This window comes from Paralichthys olivaceus, chromosome 8 (genome assembly GCF_024713975.1).
Source record: "Paralichthys olivaceus isolate ysfri-2021 chromosome 8, ASM2471397v2, whole genome shotgun sequence".
Taxonomy (NCBI): domain Eukaryota; kingdom Metazoa; phylum Chordata; class Actinopteri; order Pleuronectiformes; family Paralichthyidae; genus Paralichthys; species Paralichthys olivaceus.
This window is the reverse complement of record NC_091100.1, coordinates 12,432,417-12,453,138: the sequence shown is the minus strand read 5'-3', so window position 1 is coordinate 12,453,138 and position 20,722 is coordinate 12,432,417. Positions and strand designations below refer to the sequence as shown.

At 40.2% G+C, this 20,722-nt stretch overlaps 1 protein-coding gene across 16 annotated transcripts in view; it reads right to left on the bottom strand.

The window, feature by feature from the left end:
- The window catches only part of camk2d2 (calcium/calmodulin-dependent protein kinase (CaM kinase) II delta 2), a 38,184-nt gene that overhangs the window by 16,352 nt on the left and 1,110 nt on the right, over positions 1–20,722 (bottom strand). For all 16 annotated transcript variants that reach the window (XM_069529684.1, XM_069529688.1, XM_069529691.1 and 13 more), the window contains exons 2-4: positions 17,610–17,704; positions 2,079–2,138; positions 181–235 (exon numbers count right to left, since the gene is read on the bottom strand). In XM_069529684.1, coding sequence (XP_069385785.1) covers positions 181–235; positions 2,079–2,138; positions 17,610–17,704 — 210 coding nt within the window. The remainder of the gene's footprint in view (positions 1–180; positions 236–2,078; positions 2,139–17,609; positions 17,705–20,722) is intronic.

Genomic DNA, 20,722 nt, shown 5'->3' with positions numbered 1-20,722 from the left:
CTCTGGGATTGAACATTGTTGGGAACATTTTGGATGATATAAGTACACAACTAAATTAACATAGATCCGTTGTTTGTTGAATGATGCTGTACATGTTCACCACAAAAAAACACACAATACAAGAAAGCAAAACAAGACAGAACATGTGAAAGTGGTGGGGTCCGCGAGTCTCCTACTCACAGATCAAACACCAGATAGTGGAAGCCTTCTTCTGATATGCTGTCATGGAGTCGTACTGTCGAGGAGATTTAACAGGAAAGTGGAAGAGAGGAGACAGAGGAAAAATAAAAGAGAAATCAGTCATTGCTAAAGCCACTACTCATCATCTACAGTTCCCTTGGTTGTGCTCTGTCTCAGAGTTGTGTATCGCAACATGAACATGAAACATAGTGTGAGCATCAAGCAGCAAAATGAGTTTGAATCGTGGTCTACCTCCACTTGATAAGATGATTCATGCTGTTTTATGTGATCAAAAGTGTTAGTGCTTTATTTTTAAAAGTGAGTTGATGTTTTTTCTTTTATCCATTCACACTTTTGACATGGTCTTCTTTAATATGGTGAAATAGATTTTCTGATTTCCACTTTGGTCCTGGATCTTTGCTACTGTATTAATGTGAGGCATGGACCAGAGGAAAGATGGACGATACATCTCCACTTCCTCCCACTATCCAGAAATGAAGCCAAAATATCCCAGGTAGAACGCTGCCATCTTGTGCATTTGGTGACAGAGTCTGCGAGGAAGAGATTGGGGGATGGGGCCGTGGTAGAAGGTTTCCCCTCATTTTTTATCGCATCAACAACATAAATTTGAAATGATCCGAAAAATTAACACTTGAACAAACACCATTGTGATAAGAACTGCCTATGACAGAATCTATATTTTTCTAATTATTTAATGTGTACCTGGACTTTTAAGTTTGATCCATGTCCCATCCACTAACATGGAGGAGGCAGGGTTTATGATCTATACTGCAGCCAGCCACCAGGGGGTGATCAGGAAGATTTAGCTCATGTTGTCTATGTTTATATAAAGTCTATGATCTGAGCTGTGTCTGAATTCAGGGGCTGCTTCACAGTAGACATGGGCCGCGTAGACTACGAGGGTTAAACTGAAATGAGATGGTCAGGTCTACAGAGTCTTTCTGTGATCGGCGTCACCAGCTCATGCAGCCCTCACTGCTGCTGCCTAGCAACTGGGCTGAAGTTGGACACCACTAGAAGGTTTTATTGTCCATTGTTTTTTGTGTACTGTTAGATACTTGAGTATTGGGCGTCTCGTAGCTTGCAGCCGCTATTATGTTTTTTTTGAAAAACAGTTTGTCATTGAAGCACTATGAATTCTGGGATAGGTTGGGCCGGGAAGAATCCAGCCGTTGGGGCCTTTGTTCCGTGGGGATAGAACAATGCATTTGTCGGCCGCATTTGAAGGAGCCTACAAATGTTACAGTCACACCGCAGTGATGCAATCGGTCTTCATGCAGCCTTCGAAGGATGCAGCCCCTGAATTGAGACACAGCTGTTGTATTGAGCATTTGGCTCATGATTCTGAACTAGAATAATTTCCCAGTAGTGCGTCTAATATCACAAACTGTCTTATATAAATGTATATGTCTCATATTTTAGATTACAGAGGTCTGGAATCAAAATGATCAGTCATCGCTGTTCTCAAACTTTAGAAGAGCAGAGGTGTCTTGAAACTGACTGGAATTGCAGAACTGTCAGATCAGTATTAAAAACAGAGAAGCAAAGAAAGATTAAAGCAGACGAGTGTGAACAGAACAAAAGAGGAGGGACAGGCTCTATCAAAGAGGAGGAAAGATTGTGAAGGGTCAGTGGTTAAGACAGAGAGAGAGAGTGTGAGGCTCCTGAGTTTCTGATGACCCAGCGAGGAGAGCACACAGATACATCATCATTACATACCCGCTCACGTACAAACACACACTTGCTCTCTCGTAACTGTATCTGGAAGATGAATGGCAACGGCAGGAATCACCCGAGACCTGAACAAAACGTTGTTTTCATTTGTATCTGTGTTCCTGTGTGTGTGTGTTTCCTGAGCTTCAGGACTCGCAGCTCACCGATGTTGGGGTGCTTCAGTAGACGACAAATCCTCGCCTCCCTCTCCAGCTTTTGATGATCTTAAAAAAACAGAGGAGACACAAACACAGAGTGAGTGAGGTTATTTTCTATACTCTTCATTACTCCCTGCTATGATTGGCTCTCTGGATCATCTAACATGAAGTTGGCTGCAAGTTGGTTTTGACTCAGTGGAGGAGACGGGCGTCGTTGTCAGGGGCAGTGTGTGTTTCTGTACCTGACATTCACCCTGCTTGTATCTGTGTGTGTGTGTGTCATGTTGTGTCTGTGTGTTGGCTTTGTGTCAGGCCCCGTCTTTTCCTTATCGGAGCTGAAATGCTTGACAGAAATGATTTGACCTGATATGTGCTTGGTTGTGTGCCACAAACAGACAGACAACAGTGAACATCCAACACAGTGAGCAGCCACAGTGGGTTCATATTGACCTCACTGTGAGACTCAATATAAGTCCCTGCAATCTGCTCACAGGTTCCCTGTGCTACAGTGAGAATGAAGTAAATACACCAGCAAACAAATTAAATTTTACATATAAACTAAAATCTATGATGTTTGTACAGCATCAAAATAATAAAGGCTAATTTTGAGGAAGAATTAACACTTGAACAAACATCAAACTACCTAAAAGTGTTTGGTCCATGTCTCATCCGCTAACATGGAGGAAACAGGGTTTATGACCTATACTGCAGGTGACGTTCAAATCTCCCATCACTACTAAGTCCAGTGACTCTGATTCAACAACTTGAGTCTGAGTTATAATTAGCAATGCAGTCCAGTGTCGACCCATTTCAGCTTTTCCTCTGGACATATAGAAAGCTAGAGAGAGGCAGAGCGAGAGAGAAGGTGAGGGAGAGAAAGAAGAGCAGTGGGTTCTACTTTTGTTTCCCTGATAAAATAGGACGCCTATTTATTACTCTCATCCTTGCCTCCTTCCTCTGCTCCTCTTGATGCTATGGAAACCGTGGACTGTGCAGCTTGTTCCCATTATAGGTACAGGTCTCTGTTTGTCTGTGTTGGTGTAGTTCATCTATACAAAGTGACAAGCTGATGCACTGACAAACTTAGAGCTCCAGTGTATTTGAACGAAATAGAACTTGGCGTGCTCTCCAACGCTCTGTAAAAAGTGTGTGTGTGTGCGTGTGTGTGTGTGTGTGTGTGTGTTGCAAACTAAAGGTCTGTACATGCACACACTAGTGGAGGTGGAGTTTTATCAGTCGCAGTGAAAGAGATGAAGCCAGAATAAAATCCCAACAGTGAAACAAACAAACTACAGCAGGAGCCATTGCTACACGACAGCACGACAGTTAAAGCTAAAAATACATCTGGAAGAAGTTTAATAAAACCTCCCGTTAGCTACGAGCACAAAAGCTGAACAGGAGACTGTTTGCATTCCTCCACACCACGGACAGAGAGGTGGGTCTGTGCCTGTGTTTGATGAACACCTTAAATCAGTTGAAAATCTTTCCCAGCCCTGCATTCACAATTGACATAAAAAAAAGCCAATAAATCCACAACAAATAATGAACTTACAAAAGAATAATTTATTTATTTAATCATATTTTGGTTTCTGCATTAATGAATAAAACTATACAGCTTATACTGATAATCAAGTTCCTATTTGGATGCAGCAGTGATTAAGACTCAATCATATAATAAATCAACATATGTGCAGCACTTTCTCTATGAGAAAGGAGAATTTGGGCTTCAGTATTTTTTATATTATGCAGAATGTTCAAACCCAGCGAAATACAGGATTTTATTCAAGATATTGAGACGTTTCATTTCGGTCGCCCTTCAATTGCATCATGTCAGCTTTACCTGTGTCTTTGTCTGTCTCTGCTTTCAGAGTAAACATATGAAGAAGGAAAAAAAAACTATTAGCTAGCCAGTCTGTTGTTTTTTCCTTCCACTGTTTGTATTGGTCACTTGTAATATATCGTTACGGTTTTCAGCACGCTCTGTTGTCGAAGCTCTCTCAGTAAAGTGCCACGCAAAGTGACCAAAGAAGATTATTGGACAAAATATTATGACGAAGACAACTCCCATGATCCCATTCTGCTTCATTACATCATCAAAATAAGGTCTTTAGTTATTGTTTGGATTGAGAGGCCTCGAGTGGCTACAGTTCCATTTTGTACATTTTAGATATAGTGACAGGAGTAAATAAGCATCAGATAGAATGAAAACATGCACCCTGAGGCCACGGGCAGAATCACATGACGCTATAAACTAACAGCAGAGGTGGTGGAAAGGACATTTCCGGCACAAGACTTGCACACCCTGCTACAGACCAGCCCCAGTGCGGCTCTTTTGTGTGGTCGTAACTCCGCCATATTGCCTGTGAGAATACGCCAATTTATGATTTAGCTTGAAGTGTAGTGCCAGCTTTAGAGACGAGCACAGCAGCAGAGAGGCAGGGAGGCAGGGAAGCAGGGAGGCAGGGAGGCATCCCGACAGAGCAGCGATGGCAGCTCAGCCAGGATTTCATGATGAGCAGGATCCTCTGAGCAAGGTCACTCGTCTCTCCATCTCTGCCTCAGACTTTTCATTCAGTGGCTCAGATCTCCCTCTACTTCTCTCTGTCTCATACACAAACCCAATATTTCCCTTTTACTCTGGCACCTCATTTTAATGTCACTAAGAGATTTCTGTTTTACACATGAATCTTTGTTTTGGCCTAAGCACCAAGATCCATTTTGCATGACAGAAATGCAATTCTTCCTTTCTCTCTCTCTCTCTTTTTCTCTCCTCCCTTTCCGCCCACCTCTTCTCTCACCCCCATTTTTCTCCTCTCATCCCCACACATTGAGTTTTTTTCTCTCTCTTCTGTCGACAAGTGCTTGTTCATTGTGGGACCTGTCGGGCTACTCAATCATATTTTAGGTTTCGACCTTACTTTGTCAAGAGCCTTCAGTGTATGAATCTTTTCATTGGCTGCTATACAAATAAAACTGAGTGTATGTAGATTGGAAATTTATATTCATTTTATATGTATCTGTAGTAATGTCATCACATTATACACACTATTTTCATACAAACAAAGATATACATAATATAAAGAATATTTAATATCATAGATATATGAGATATGCAATTTTTTGTTTTTGTGAACAATCAGATACCCTGTGTTCATTTAAATCCTTGCAGGCTTATGTAATAGCTCTGCTTCATAATTAATCATGACAGCAAACAGCAGACTAATTGCTAGAAAGCAAGGCTTTGTTGAAGTTCAACTATCAAAGCGTGCAGGCTTTCACTGGAATCATCGTGTGAATTCATACCGCAGGAAAAACATCTACTATCCTAGACGTTCTCTTTTTGATGCAGTGTTTAATATCAGTTTTCAGATTTCCAAAGTCAGAGCTCTTTAACAAACAAATCCTGACTAGAGGGAAATACTGAGCTTTTCCAGTGGTAATGTGCACATTGCAGCAGGTGTGGTCCATGAGGAAGGGTCTACGTGGTCATTTTCAAGGGCTTTTAAAGTCAACTGACATCGAAGGAAATGCTGACCTCAAAATAAAAATAAAGCATTGTCCGTTAAGTAGTATCTTTACCTTCCACTGTCATGACTCTGGACTTTGCCTCTTTTGATGGGGGGTATTTTGGATTTTGTTGTTTTTCCTGTGTTTCCTTGTGTTTGGGTTTGTGTTCAGTTGTTTCATTCTAAGTTCTGTGTTTCCTGTTTTATTTTGAAGTTTTTTGCCCCTCATGTGTCTCTACCTTGGCTTCCTGTCTTGGTCCTGTTTCCCGCCCCTGTGATTGTCACCTGTCCCTCATGTGTTTCACCTGTGTCCAATTAACCCCTGCCTCCCTGTGTATATAAGTCTCTGTGCTCTCCTCAGTCAGTCCGTCGTCTTACATGGTTGTCTTATGTCACCACCCTGTCCTCATTCCTTCACCCCTTCACCTTTATCCCTTGCTGTGGAGTTTTTCTCATTGCTAGTGTTTTGTTTTTGATCGCAGTGTTTTTTCTGTTCATGGATTTTTGGACCTTGTTTCTTTGGGGGGAAAACCTTGCCTCTGATTAAAGGAGACTTAATGTTAACTTTTCTCGCTGCTGCGTTTCTGTGTCCACCTGCTCTTTAAAGGTTCAGTGTGTAGAATTTAGTGACATCTACTGGTGAAGTTACATGTTGCAACTGAACACCCCTCCACTACCAAACAGGAAAGAGAACCTGTGCTAGCCTTCAGTTGTCATAAAAACTCAAAAGATGTTTAGTTTGTCTAGTTACGGCCACTGTAAAAAACATGGCCTCAATAGAGATGTACATATAAAGTATTTAAATATAAAGGGCTCATTCTAGGGTAAAGAAAACAACAATACTATTCACTACATCACTAGGATTATTTTAAATTCAACTTCTGGCACTAGATCCTTTTCATCTAAATCTGAACCTTTAAACCTGACATTACACATCACTCCTGTGTCATGAAAATCATTCTCGACCATTTTCTGTTGTAAATTCACTTTCATCACATTTCTCAGTCACAGACGTGATGTGAAAATGCAGATAATGATGCTATATTTAAATACACAAAGTTTGATAAATGCTAAAAAATTTAATTTTACATGTTGCCTTATTAATAAGCTTCCTTCTGTGTCACAGAATATTTATTAGAGCAATAAAACAGCACACTGAAGTCTTCAGCTGTTTTAAGCCTGTATTAATAATAGTGTAAATGAATCATAAGAAAATAATGATTTCACATTGCAAACACTTTAGAGGTACGCAGAGGTGGGTCATCTTATGTGAGCAGTATTTTCCTCTGCTGTATCTAACTGTACACTATATGTCTGACATAAGATTGCCTCACTCCATCTCTCCATCATTATCCACCTCCACTCTTCTTTCACTATCTCTCTCCTCCTCCACAGGTAGTCCACCTCTCAGCCGACTGGACATCTGTTGTCTAGCAACTCCTGCACCAATCAGAGTTTCAGGCCTCTCCTCTCCTCTGCAGTGGAACCAGCCTTGCATGCAAATGGCCGACATCCGAGAGTTCGCACTCAACTATCAAACTCAGCAGGAAAGCACAAGTAACTAATCCTGGAGGAGCATGCGCACGTTCCAAATAAAAAAGAGATGCTGTTTAAACACATCTTCTCTGGAACATCAAACCATTTATTCCTTAATGCACACATACACAGTGTGGACATACATTAGGATGAGTAAGAGAGGGAGGGAACTTCCACTGCAACATCAAGTACTAAGATGCTTAAACATTATCCTAAAAGATAAATATAAATACTGAAGCCTAACTAACTGTTGGTCTAAATTAAACATATCAATAATTATTAATTCATTAAATAATTATAATTAGTAAAAGGCTCTGTCCTAATTCAGCACTTGGCTCTACCACATGAAGGGTAGTGTTTGCTCACGTCTCTACGTGTTGTAGGGGTAGTGGCCATCCAGCTCTTTAAACACCCTTGGTGTATTCAAGACCTCCCTGAACACAAGGGGTAGATGGAAATTCCTGAATGCTTTACTAATGGACAAAGCAAATCAATTCACGTCATCAAAAAAGCATGCAAACAGTCTGAGTGAGAGTAAGAGTCGTGTTCCATAACTGGACATTCGGTATTGCTGTTGATATTTGACCCTAACTCTGGCCAACGCAACACTTCCGGAAATCAATTCTTCTCCACCTCAGAACTTGACAGTGGCAGTACAGTGCAACTGCTGTTCTGGAGTGACAAAGAAAAAGATGTGATTTCATAATAAACTAACATACTTTGGTATTAGATCTGTACATAGATCGCCGATGGCTGACCAGGTATTTTCAGCAGTATCAGAGGGATTTCAAATGCTGATATGGGAACATTTCTATTTCGTGTTGCATTCCTTTATGTGGTGTATTATCATTAGTGAGTCAACCAGCCTGACATGTAATCACAGCAGTGGTATATTACTCAATTGAAAAAAATCCTTTTATTCTTCAGATGCTTTCTAGAGTTTAGAGTCACTCAAACATCAACCTTATCTATTGTAATGTTTACTATTACAGAATTTTTCTAAGTAACCCAGTGACAAAGTGGGGGAGGTATGAGGAACTTGTTTGCTCATTCAGTGACCACAGTATAAGATGTCATGTTTTCTTTTTGGTTTCCCAAAAAAAGAGATATAATGTGTTTTTCAGAATAAATGATAAAAATGTAATTAGGAGTATTTCAACTAAAGAGAGAACAATGCAGGCCCACAGGGAAGTGACTGTTATTAACTCAAACGTGCGATTGTTGGTTAGTTAGTTGGTAAGATGATGCAAAACAGACAAATAACCACGAAACTTGGTGGGGTGACACGTTATGGGTCAGGGAAGGAAACATTACATTTTGGTGGAACTTTGTTATTGCAAGACATTCTCAGAAAATTATTCATGGATCTTGATTTTAAGGATCAGACACATTTCAGAGACAGATATGGGGGAGTGTGTGCAATTTGGGGCAGAAATTTATATCCGTAAATCTGTATGTAAATCTGTATCTAGTGAATTGAAATGTGTTTTCATGTACTCTTCTGGGTACTATTGTAGTTGGGGGTTGGTGTTGATTAATGTGTGCATTTTTGTGTTTATCGCAATAAAATTTTACACTGGTGGATTTAAATGTGGTTTCATAGGGATGTGGGCTTTTTTTAGCCAGGGTATGGGAGCAAATGGAGTGATAAACTTGTAAATACATCTAGAATGGATTTGTCGTTACTGCAACACTGAAAATGGCCCGACTCTTAAAAACTCTCAGACTCTAAACAATGAGTTGTGAGTGGCTGATCCTAATCCTTTAGATGTAATTGTGTGTCTGCACTACCGGAGAGATATTCTGCTTTTGTGGTTATAACTGACAGCAGTGTCTCTACATTGTGTCTCTACACATTGAGTTTTTTTCTCTCTCTTCTGTCGACAAGTGCTTGTTCATTGTGGGACCTGTCGGGCTACTCAATCATATTTTAGGTTTCGACCTTACTTTGTCAAGAGCCTTCAGTGTATGAATCTTTTCATTGGCTGCTATACAAATAAAACTGAGTGTATGGAGATTGGAAATTTATATTCATTTTATATGTATCTGTAATAATGTAATCACATTATACACACTATTTTCATACAAACAAAGATATACATAATATAAAGAATATTTAATCTCATAGATATATGAGAAATACAGATACCCTGTGTTCATCTACATGTTCGTGGAGCCGGTGTGATTCTGCAGACAAATGTGAAGCTACCCCAATCAGCTGTTATCATTCAGGACAGCCTGAACCTTCATGTCCTGATAAACTGATGCTCTCAACATCTGTCTGTATGTTTATGTAAGTCATAAATAAATGAACGTTACGTGATTTACAATATATCAACTGGCTTCCTCTTACAAAGGTGTTTTTTTCTTTCGGCAAGTTGGATTTAAATGTTTGATGATAGTAAATGTGTTGTTGGAATCTGCTCTTATACAGAGAAGCTTCTTGTGGAGCATATACAAGAATATGTTATGGTCTAGTTTGTTCAATTACAAATCTTTCTCAAAAGTTTCTGTAGTGATGATAAGTTGCTTTATTCTAGATGCAAGACATTCTATGAAAAGTTGAACACTCATTTCAGTCGACTTAAATGTGGCATTAACAGCGTGGTGCTGGGAGACTTGTGTCTCTGCCAGCTGCTTAGCCGTCTGCAGAAAACTGACCTCTTGCATTTGTCACGTCATAAACCATCTTGTCTAGAACAATCTATTTCTTGGCTTCAGCATTCCAAGCATGTACCTCTGTGCTGCCCGGATTAGGAGTTCACACTGTTCTATATTTAAGATGGCCCACTTGTCATTAGTGAGTCAACCAGCTTGACATGCAATCACAGCAGTGGTATATTACTCAATTAAAATAAATCCTTCTTTACTCAGACGCTTCTAGAGTTTAGAGTCACTCAAACATCAACCTTTTCTATTGTAATGTTTACTATTACAGAATTTTTCTAAGTCACCCAGTCACAAAGTGGGGGAGGTGTGAGGAACTTGTTTGCTCATTCAGTGACCACAGTATAAGATGTCATGTTTTCTTTTTGGTTTCCCAAAAAAAGAGATATAATGTGTTTTTCAGAATAAATGATAAGAATGTAATTAGGAGTATTACGACTAAAGAGAGAACAATGCAGGCCCACAGGGAAGTGACTGTTATTAACTCAAACATGTGCGATTGTTGGTTAGTTAGTTGGTAAGATGATGCAAAACAGACAAATAACCACGAAACTTGGTGGGATGACACATTATGGGTCAGGGAAGGAAACATTACATTTTGGTGGAACTTTGTTATTGCAAGACATTCTCAGAAAATTATTCATGGATCTTGATTTTAAGGATCAGACACATTTCAGAGACAGATATGGGGGAGTGTGTGCAATTTGGGGCAGAAATCTATATCCGTAAATCTGTATGTAAATCTGTATCTGGTGAATTTAAATGGGTTTTCATGTACTCTTCTGGGTACTATTGTAGTTGGGGGTTGGTGTTGATTAATGTGTGCAATTTTGTGCTTATCACAATAAAATTTTACACTGGTGGATTTAAATCTGGGGGATGTGTTTTTTTAGCCAGGGTATGGGAACAAATGGAGTGATAAACTTGTAAATACATCTAGAATGGATTTGTTGTTACTGCTGTCGGTCATTTCCCTTGCATTTGTGCGAACACGTCAGAGTGAGGTATTGAAAAGTTGCCGACAAATTGTCCACAATTTCTAAAGGCGACCCCCAACAACCCCCCAACTCAATATCCCCTCTCCGTCTCTCTCTATTGTTGCTCGTCTCTCTTCTGATGTGTCACGTCTGCAACCGCACTGCAGCAGAGCGTAGTGACCTGTGTGTGTGTTTGTATGTGTGTGTGTGTGTTTGTGTCGTTGTCTTTGCCGTTTTGTAGTTTGATGACAAATTCAGGGGACAGACAGAGATGACACAAACTGACGTAGAGGACTATCGAGACAAACAAGGAAGAGACAGAAATAGAGACAGAACAAACAGCTGACGGAGACAAAGGTAATCAAAGTCAAAGTGTCATAGAGGACATGAAACCTCACTTTAAAAAATCCTACACCTGATTTGTATCCTCACTCGCTTTGTCCAGCTTATTTCTGTCTTCTTTCATAAATCAGACCTACAAAAGAAATCTGCATTTGGGTCCTCACCTGATTCTGGACGTAATAGATTTTGTTTTAGTGGCTATTTCCAGGTGCGACATGTAGACCTGCACCAAATGTCTTCTTCCATCGACTCTTGGTTAAATGGAAGCTTAATTAACTGGTTAGCGATGTGATACAGAATTACTTTATTCAGTCTTTATTTAGCTGAATGTGAGCAGGGACATTTGTTACTGTAAGAAATACATGTACTAGGGAAGTAAAATCATTTGAACTGTTAAAAATCTATTGTATGTAACTCTGTCAGACACAAAGAATAGCAAATAAAACTTCATCATTTATTTTATTTGCACTGTAGTCACGTAGATTCTTGTTGCCTTTAGGTGTTTTTATCAGTGCGAATATTGTGTGCAAAAAAACAAAAAATCTGTGAAGCTGAATACTGTAACCCAACCTCAACCGTAACAAAATGTGTGAGCAGTAAAAATCAGAATGTTGTATTTTCCAAAGCAAATATAATGACGGTCATCAGTGAAGCACACAAACACACTTTTGGAAAAGTGTTTAATTTAAAATGCATTAAGTAAAAATAAAGTTTTGTTCCAGGCTTTTCAAATCTACTGTTTGTACATCATTGTAAATGTAAAAGCTTTGGATGTTGGTAAGAGGAAATGAATGTATCTTGAAAACTCCCTTTGGGAACTCATGATGGGCATAACTTGATTAATCCATTTAAAATAAATCAATGATTCAATCAAATCGACAATAAACCTCGGTTGGAGCCTTAACCTTAATACACAAATTCACCCACCACACATCGCAACAGGGTGCTGGAATTGCTCTGCAACGATTTAATTAGGAGTTTTAATTAAAAAAGATGTAGTGGGTTGAATGTAACATCCTCTGAAGCCAGCGGCTAAGTAGTGCTCCTGCATACGTTTCCTTTCTACCCCCACAGAACCCGGGGGTCTAATGAAACCATCCTGGACGCCGAGACACCGTCACCCTCCGCTGGTTCCCAACTGAGGAAGAATTATGACACTGATAACTCCCCGGCTTTCTCCTCGAAGGAGAAACAAAAGGTGGCTGGAGATAAAAATGCCCTCTGTAATGCTGGGAGTGTCATAACACGCTGTAATGCCTGCATTTATCTTATTTGACGTAATGCAGACACACATTCGACTAATGTGTAAAAGTGGTCTAATCTGAGAGACATTCCTGTGTTGTATAAATGTTTATATTGTGTTATATATCCACATATATTTGTCAGACCATGGAGTATGAAAGGTTACACCCTCATCCACGTTAAGGTCAGCACAAAAGGGTGCTGACAAAGGGAATGTCCAACGTTGCATTTGTAGGGACGTACTGCTGACTGTCTTCTATAAAACGCAGATCGGTTTGTCCAAAAGGTCACTTGATTTGTTGCTATAGGTTCATTTTAACGTTTTTTTAATTAAAGTTTTTTACTGAGTTACTAAACCGGTGATAAACGTTGTTGTTGGACAAAAAAACGCCAAATGTCCTTGATGGCGCAAGAAAAACAGTCACATGAGGGTGGAGAAAGCGTTGATGTAATAAGAGCAGGGTGTTGCAGCTACACTGGATTCCAGCTACTTTTGTCCAAACAGGAAAATCTCTTCTGCTTCTGAGTCCTTTCTGCAAGATTTTAGAACATCGAATGAAAATAAGATCTTGTGAATTAGTTCTTAAAACCAAACCTGATATCTCCACTTGATGGTTTTAGAAATGGAAAATGTTTTTTGTCAGCAGTGTTAGATGCGTCTATCCATCTCCATCTGCTTAAAGTTCATTGAGACGGAAATGCAAGACACATTACTATCGTGTCTAATGTGGATTTTGACTCTAAGAGCTTGTATTGATTTGGTAGTGCTGGAAAAATAATACACACCCACACACACATTTGTGTATCTGACCTCTCTGTGGCCTCTGTGTATCGACATGTGTTTTATCACCTGTGTTTCACAGTTCATGTGTTGTCAAGTTGAAGAAGTTTGATAAAGAATGTCACAGATGAAACAGTCTGAAAATGTTGCATCGCGATCATGGTAAACAAAATTATCACCAACATCAGTATTATTGCAGTATTATTACAATGTGCGGAAAGAGTTCGAAAAGTAACCAAGTTTTGATATTTAAATATTATTTATTATTATCAATCAAAATTCTATTTATGATCATATAAAAGATAATAATATTTAGAATTTTACCCAAAATATCTCAGAGCTGGGACAGAAAAATATTTTTTTGTTTAGGAAAAGCCCTAGCTCATGCTGTTACAGTACCAACCAAATCACCATGGTGATCATGGTAATTAAAGATCGAAATCTTAAAACAAACCATCAACCGGTAAGCGTCTCATTCCTGGAATGTAATGGTGTTAATTGCATGAAACTCATTAAACTACGACTGGTTTTAGTCAGAGGAGAAGAGAGAGGGAAGAGGAGGGAGGACATAGGGGTTAAAAAGGAAAGACTAAATCAAACAGAAAATGTTGGTAAGGACGTACAGACAGACAGAGTGGACAGAAGCGAGAGGGAAAGAGGTGGGAGAGGACAGAGGCAGATGCACCAGTCTGTAATTAAGAATGCCCTCACTTTCCATAGAGTCCATTACCCTTGTTAGTCAGACTGGAGGTTCTTTCCGGACTCAACAATCAATCAGTTTACAGTTTATGCACAAGCTGTAATTTTGATTACAGTTTACATCATTAACATTGTTTTAAGAGCTGAACATAACAAAAAGTACTGCACTGTACTAAAATATCTACATTTCACACACATACACAAACATATAATATAAGCACATAAACACCCTTGCTAAGGTTTCAGGCTCTGTCTCATGCATTATTTACTGGGTGACCAGACAGAGGAGCATCGACTGAAACCAAGGACCGAGCTTCTTTCAAAATTATTATCAATGCTGTGTGTGTGTGTGTGTGTGTGTGTGTGTTTGAGATTGGGAGACAGATAGAGACACCCACAGTGAGAGAATGACCAACATTTATTTTTAGCCTTCAAGCACCCAGTGAGTCATGTGATTCCCCCCCTTCTTCCCGCTGATCCCCCCTCCTCTCCTTTCCTCCCATTTCTCTGTCTCTCTCCCTATCTTTTTCTCTCCCTCCCTCCCTCCTCTCACTTCAAAGTGAGGCAGAAAAGAGCCACGGTGATACACACACAGGAACACAGGAACGAAAACAATAAAACGAAGGACAGAATAATTATTCTCTTAATGAGAGGATGAGCCACAGAAGGGGAGCGATATATATATATATATATATATATATATACAAAAACAAAATGTACATATGTGGATGTAGCATGAGTGTGTTTATTGTATAGCAATGGCGGACTGGCTTACATCTCCGCATCAGCTATCATCTCTGTTACCATGACACCTCCACATTATAAAAATAACAATGGCACACCCCAATTACCATGAAACTGTCCACTCCAGAGGAGGGTCAGTTACAACTCAGTGAACTGGAATGATATCAGGCCAGGAACAATATTAAGGCTGTCTCTGCACAACTGGGATTTTATTACCAGCACACCCTGATAATAACATTTTTACTCTTCCCTACATGTAAATGCAGCCATATTTCTTCACACTATGACACTCCTACAATGCAATGCAACCCCCACACAGCCAGATGAGCCGATCTTTTTTTTTTTCAAAATCATCTTTGTTATAATGGTTTCAACACGGCAAATCTACCCAACTGTGAAGACAAGCTCAGAGGGTCACATCAGCAGGCAACTAGCTGGTAAACACTACCACACACACACACACACACAAAAGGACACCCATGTGCACAAATACACACACAAACAGATGAGAGAGGGCAGACACACAAGCAAATATACACACACACATACACACACACGCACACATAAACAACAACACTCGTGCACAAATACACACACAAACAAATGAGGGAAGGTTGACACACAACTACACACACACACTAGGACACACATGTGCACAATGCACGCACACACACACAGATGAGGGAAGACAGACACACAAGCACATACACACAAACAAACACACACACCCACACATCACATGAGAATACAAAGTGACAAAAGATAGCAGACAGAGTTATAGTGACAGGACACTGAAGCATGCATGAAAGGAGAGGACAAATATTCAACTGCTCTGAGGGATACAGTGTGCGCACACACACACACACACACACACACAGTGTTGACTTCCCGTTCTCTCTTTCTGTCTCTGATTATCTCTCTCTCCCTCTGCTTCTTTCCTTTTCTTCCCCTTTCTCCACTGCTTCCTCTCATTCACTGACTCATCTGCTGCTCTTAATGAAATGCTGCATAATCAGGATTGCAGATTGCAAGACTGTATCACTGGTCCTATAGGCTAAAGGAACATGTGTGCATGCAGACACACAGATATACACACACACACACACACACACACACACACACACACACACACACACACACACACTTACACACAGAGTGCCTTGCTTGATCCACCAGCATTGCAGCCACCAATCCTACTCTAAACCCCTTTCAATTATATATACCCTGACACACATGCACTTGCACAGGCAAGTATACATGCACAGTGTGGGACAGGGGTGGGGGTGGGGAGGGGTCATGATCCTGCCAGAGAGAAGGGAATCAGAGTTGCAATTCTAGGGCTTATCGTAGAAAGAGGGTAAGACCATATCTGACACGACAGCACGCCCGGTGTGTAAACCTCTACACACGAACACACAGGCAATAGAGTGGGAGAGAGAGAGAGCAGTGTGTGTGTGTGTGTGTGTGTGTGTGTTTTAAGGTTTTAGGGTAAGGATTGGAGTTAGGTTCCAGGAATTTACTAAGGTAAAATGTATAATGTATATAACGTCCTCTGAAGTCACAAATGTGTACTCGCATTTGTGCGAATACATGTGTGCAGACCCACGTGCATATGAGGTGAGATAACCCTTTGCAGTATTTTTGGAAAATCTATCCCAGCATTCAAATGGTGAGACACTGATCTAGCTGGCGAGGTATCTATTTCCAACACTGCACTCAGCAAGCTCGAGGGTCATCATGGGTGGGAAGAGTGACGGAAGGAGGGAGCGGTCAAAGGAATGGTGGGGACGAAAGAAAGTGAAAAGACAAGACGTGGAGCATGAGAGAAAAGGGAGCGATAAGAAAGAGCAATGAAGGATGGAGGGCAAGGATCTGCTAAAAAGAGAATAAATATGAAAGATGGAGAAAAATAAAATGCAAAATAAGGAAGAAGAGTAAGTGCACAAGAACAGAGAATGGTAGGGAGGGAGTTTCTGGAGAGTAATAAAAGGTAAAATACAGAAAACAGGAAGGAGGTTCTATGGTAATACACAGAAACTGCAGTTCTATAATAATTCAGAAATTTGCACCATCATAATAAAACCATAGGCAGTGGAGCAACATGTGATAAAAAGCAGAAGGTAATTCCAATAAATTCTGACAAATACAATTTCAGTTGGTAAACACAGCTCCCATCTACACCAGCCTGACTCCTTGTGTGGTATGACAGCAATCATTGGTTGTGACAGGCAAGCAGGCGCTGACAAAACACGTCATTGGCTGAAGAGAAGGTGGCAAAGTGAAGGCTCAACGCACCATTGGTTAGTAATCACAAATATGCTTTTGGCAGTTCCTAGGTCATATGTGTGCTTGCAGATGCACATGACCCACGTGTGTGTGTGTGCTTGTGGGAGGGGGGGGGGGGTCCCGAGCCTGAAGCAACCAGGCCAGCGGCTACAATTACAGTGACGGATGTGAAAGAATTGGGTCGGCTTCGCAAGAGTTCTGCCCCTGGGACGACAAGACCAGCCAGAGCCCTGAATCAATACGGAGCACATGCACACGCACACAGGGGCGCGCACGCACAAGGTTGCATGTGACAAACATTTACACAGAAACCAGAGGACAGATATGAATTACACAAAGAAGGGAACATGTACTACACAGCACAAAAAAGTGCAAGCAGGCAAACAGCTAAAGCCTTCACTTGACACACTTTTCACCTTTTCTACTGCGAACACAGAAAAGTTAATCAGGCACAATCCAGATGAGTGTCTGCCCCGTGCACCTGTCTGACTCACACACACACACACACACACACACACACACACACACACACACACACACACACACACACATACATACATAGTTTCAGAGCCGGTTTCAGGGGCAGTAATGTTCACAGCTCATTCGCGCAGTGCTCTGTGACACTCAAGGCATGTTTTTCTCCTGTGTGTCCTTCTGTGTGTTCGGGCTGTGTGCCTCTGTGTGTGTTGTATGTTTGCGTGAATGCCTGTCAAGTTTTTACATGTGTTGTTTTTGTACATATGTGTGTATTTCATACCTCTGGCAGAAAGCTTCTTGGTGTTGATGATTTTGGCAGCATACTCCTGTCCAGAGGAGATCTTCACGCACCTCCTGACCACAGAGAACGCACCCCTGAAATCGATACACACACACACACAGAGATGTGTATTAATGTTTTCAAGAGGTCGAAGCAACAACATAAGTCGTGAATCTAATGTACAATCAGACAGGTGTTTCAAAACCTGGGCTCAGAAAGGCAAGGTATTTTAAAAAGCTTGTCCAGAATCAGCCTACGAAAAATGAATTGGACACTTTAGATTGTTTTTAGTTTGGCAATAATGGGAGCATGTGTCAAATTACCATAAATTTGACATTCTCTGCAGAATATCTTTCCATAGCAACTTCCAGCATCATGAATGAGGGTTTTCAGTCCTCGTATGTCAAAGATGACTAATTGCAAATGTAGATGAGCTCAAATTTGGTTTCACAGTCACATTTTTACATAAATACACATAAACACGTCAACACAGTGAAAATGCAACAACTCACATGGACCCACTCACACACAACACCAACGGTACACATTGTTCTCATCGCTACAACTAACACCGACAAAACGCTCCCATACACCAGCCCACTGCTGCCTCAGCCATGTGTTGTTCTGGTGTTCCAGGCACATGTATGAAGATTACAAAACTAGGTCAGCTATATTTGAAGGGAGGAGAAGAGCAGAGTGCTGCATCTCTCATCTCTAAATGCAGTCGTGGAGCAGCTCTGCTTCTTCAGCTCCGCTCACCTCTGCAGCCATGTAGAGCCGATTTACTATTCAGCCTCTGTCTGTACATGTCTTTTTCGCTCAAGTACAATCTCTTCCCCTCTCGCCGCAGCAAATTCCTTCCTGGCTCCCGACTACATCAGAGATATCACAAACACTCAGAGGCACTTGAACAGAGGCACGTGACAGACAAACCTGAGAGTTCTCATTACCTCAAATGAACCCAGTTCTCTCATTGACTTGACTGTGAGGATGAAGAAACTGTTTTGTTGTTTTGGTCACAAAATAAGAAATATCTCCAGCCTTGTGCCAATGTAACCGCCAGCTACTGCTCAGTGTATAGCAATGTGTACCATGACCATGTTATCTAACATCCTTTGGAGCGAGCAGCTTGCCACTAAAGCTTACCTCTAATATATAGGGGATTTGGTGAAGGAAATGATCATAGCATAACATGTTACATAAGAATTTCACTATCCTGCAGAGTTGGGCAACAAATACATACGTCAACTGTGTCTGGTACTTTAACCGTGCAGTTATTTCACAATCATTTTGTGTTTTGTTGTAAAGACATGCTGGAACAAGGTGCAGTGGTATCAGACAAACCATCTGCAGTGGTTTGATGCAATTCCAAGATTTAGAGGCTAACAGTTTATCAGTTAGCATGAGCCATCCACAAACACATCTGTATCTGCGTTTATATGTGCTGTTATGAAAACCTTTTTTTAACAGAATTACCAAGTTGAAAAGATCTACATTTATGTTGAGATTATTTAAGGTTATCTATGATAATGTTTATAATTAAACTGTAAATTATTAAGCATCAATTACATTTCTTTTTCATTAGGGGAAAATATATATTGACCGAAATATTGGTATCGGACATTTTGACACTTCAATGAATAAATTTATATCAGTCTGATGAATACATACAAATATTTGTATGTACAGAAGATATTAAATTATTAAATTAAATTAAATTAATAATATTACATTCAAGAGTATAATATGTTTATATAATGAACAAAAATATAGAGAAAGCTGGTGTCTGGACTGGTAGGAAATATATATATATATATACACAAAGCATTTGATACTCAGAAATTTAAAGAATTGATGCCGGGACTGAATCTGAATTTATCAAAATATCTTTATATAATATCCCTTATTGACATTTCCAACCGTTTCCAGCATGTTAATATCTTGAAATAATCATCTGTAGGTGATTGAAACATGAACAATATCAAGATGTTTGGTCAGAAACATGACATCTTCCTTTCATCAGAGCCAGTTCATCTTCTGAGTGTCAGCGTGGAGGAACTGGCTCTGCACACAGTGAGGGGACCAGGTGAGTGAGACAGGGAGTATAAAAGCATTATGGCTGCATTATTAATGACAGATGGTGTAAGATGAACACAGGATAGGATCATAAAAGCAGGGGCTGAGGTGGTGGAGGAGATTTCCTCTCCCTCAAACACAGTGCCTCCATCAGAGGGGGTTGATGGGAGATCAATTCCTCCAGCTAGCTGCAGACATCTGGACTGAGTGAAATGACCACGGGTTGTTGGGTAGACTGCAGCTCAGGCCGTGCATGACCACACAAATATAGTGTATACATACGTAAATAAATATCAGTAATTACATGAATATAAATTAAAAGCAATATAATAAAGGTTCAGTATTTATTGATATATTTATCCATTGTGTAACAGTCTGTAATTTAGTCTAACTTGATTACTAGACATGAGATGGACAAAATAATATAAACAACTGCCCTAGTTAACACAATTTTACAACACAAGGCAAGAGCACCACGAACTGCAGCGTCTAAAACGAGCCCAAAGCTGAACCAACACCTCTGTTAGACCGTTTCCACGCAAACTACAGAACATAAGCTTCTTGAAGGGAGGATTTATTGCAGGACAGCTGTAGAGTGGGGCAGTCAGTATCATTATTGTAGTATCATTTTCATAAATAGCAATATACCAAGGCTCAATATATGTAATATATCATTCTTATGCATTGTGTAGACACAGTGAGGAGGCACAACACACAGCGGATGGAGATTTGTAAAATGTTTTGAAGTGTGTGTTCATTCTCAGCTCATAAAGAAGAGTTTCAAACCACAACCTTTGCTCAGGAGCAAAGAAATAATAATGTGTTGAATTTATCATGATCGTTACAGATATCGACTGAACATTTTTATCTTTATATGTCTGGCTGTATTGCTTAGCCCTAAAATAAACCTTGAACACTATCAAAATCATGAACACACACTCAGGGACCTTTCTCTCCCTCTCTCTCTCTCTCTCAGGGGTGAGGAATTCCCTGCCTGTGTCTGATAATTGACCGCAACTGGATGGTTGGCTGGGGAA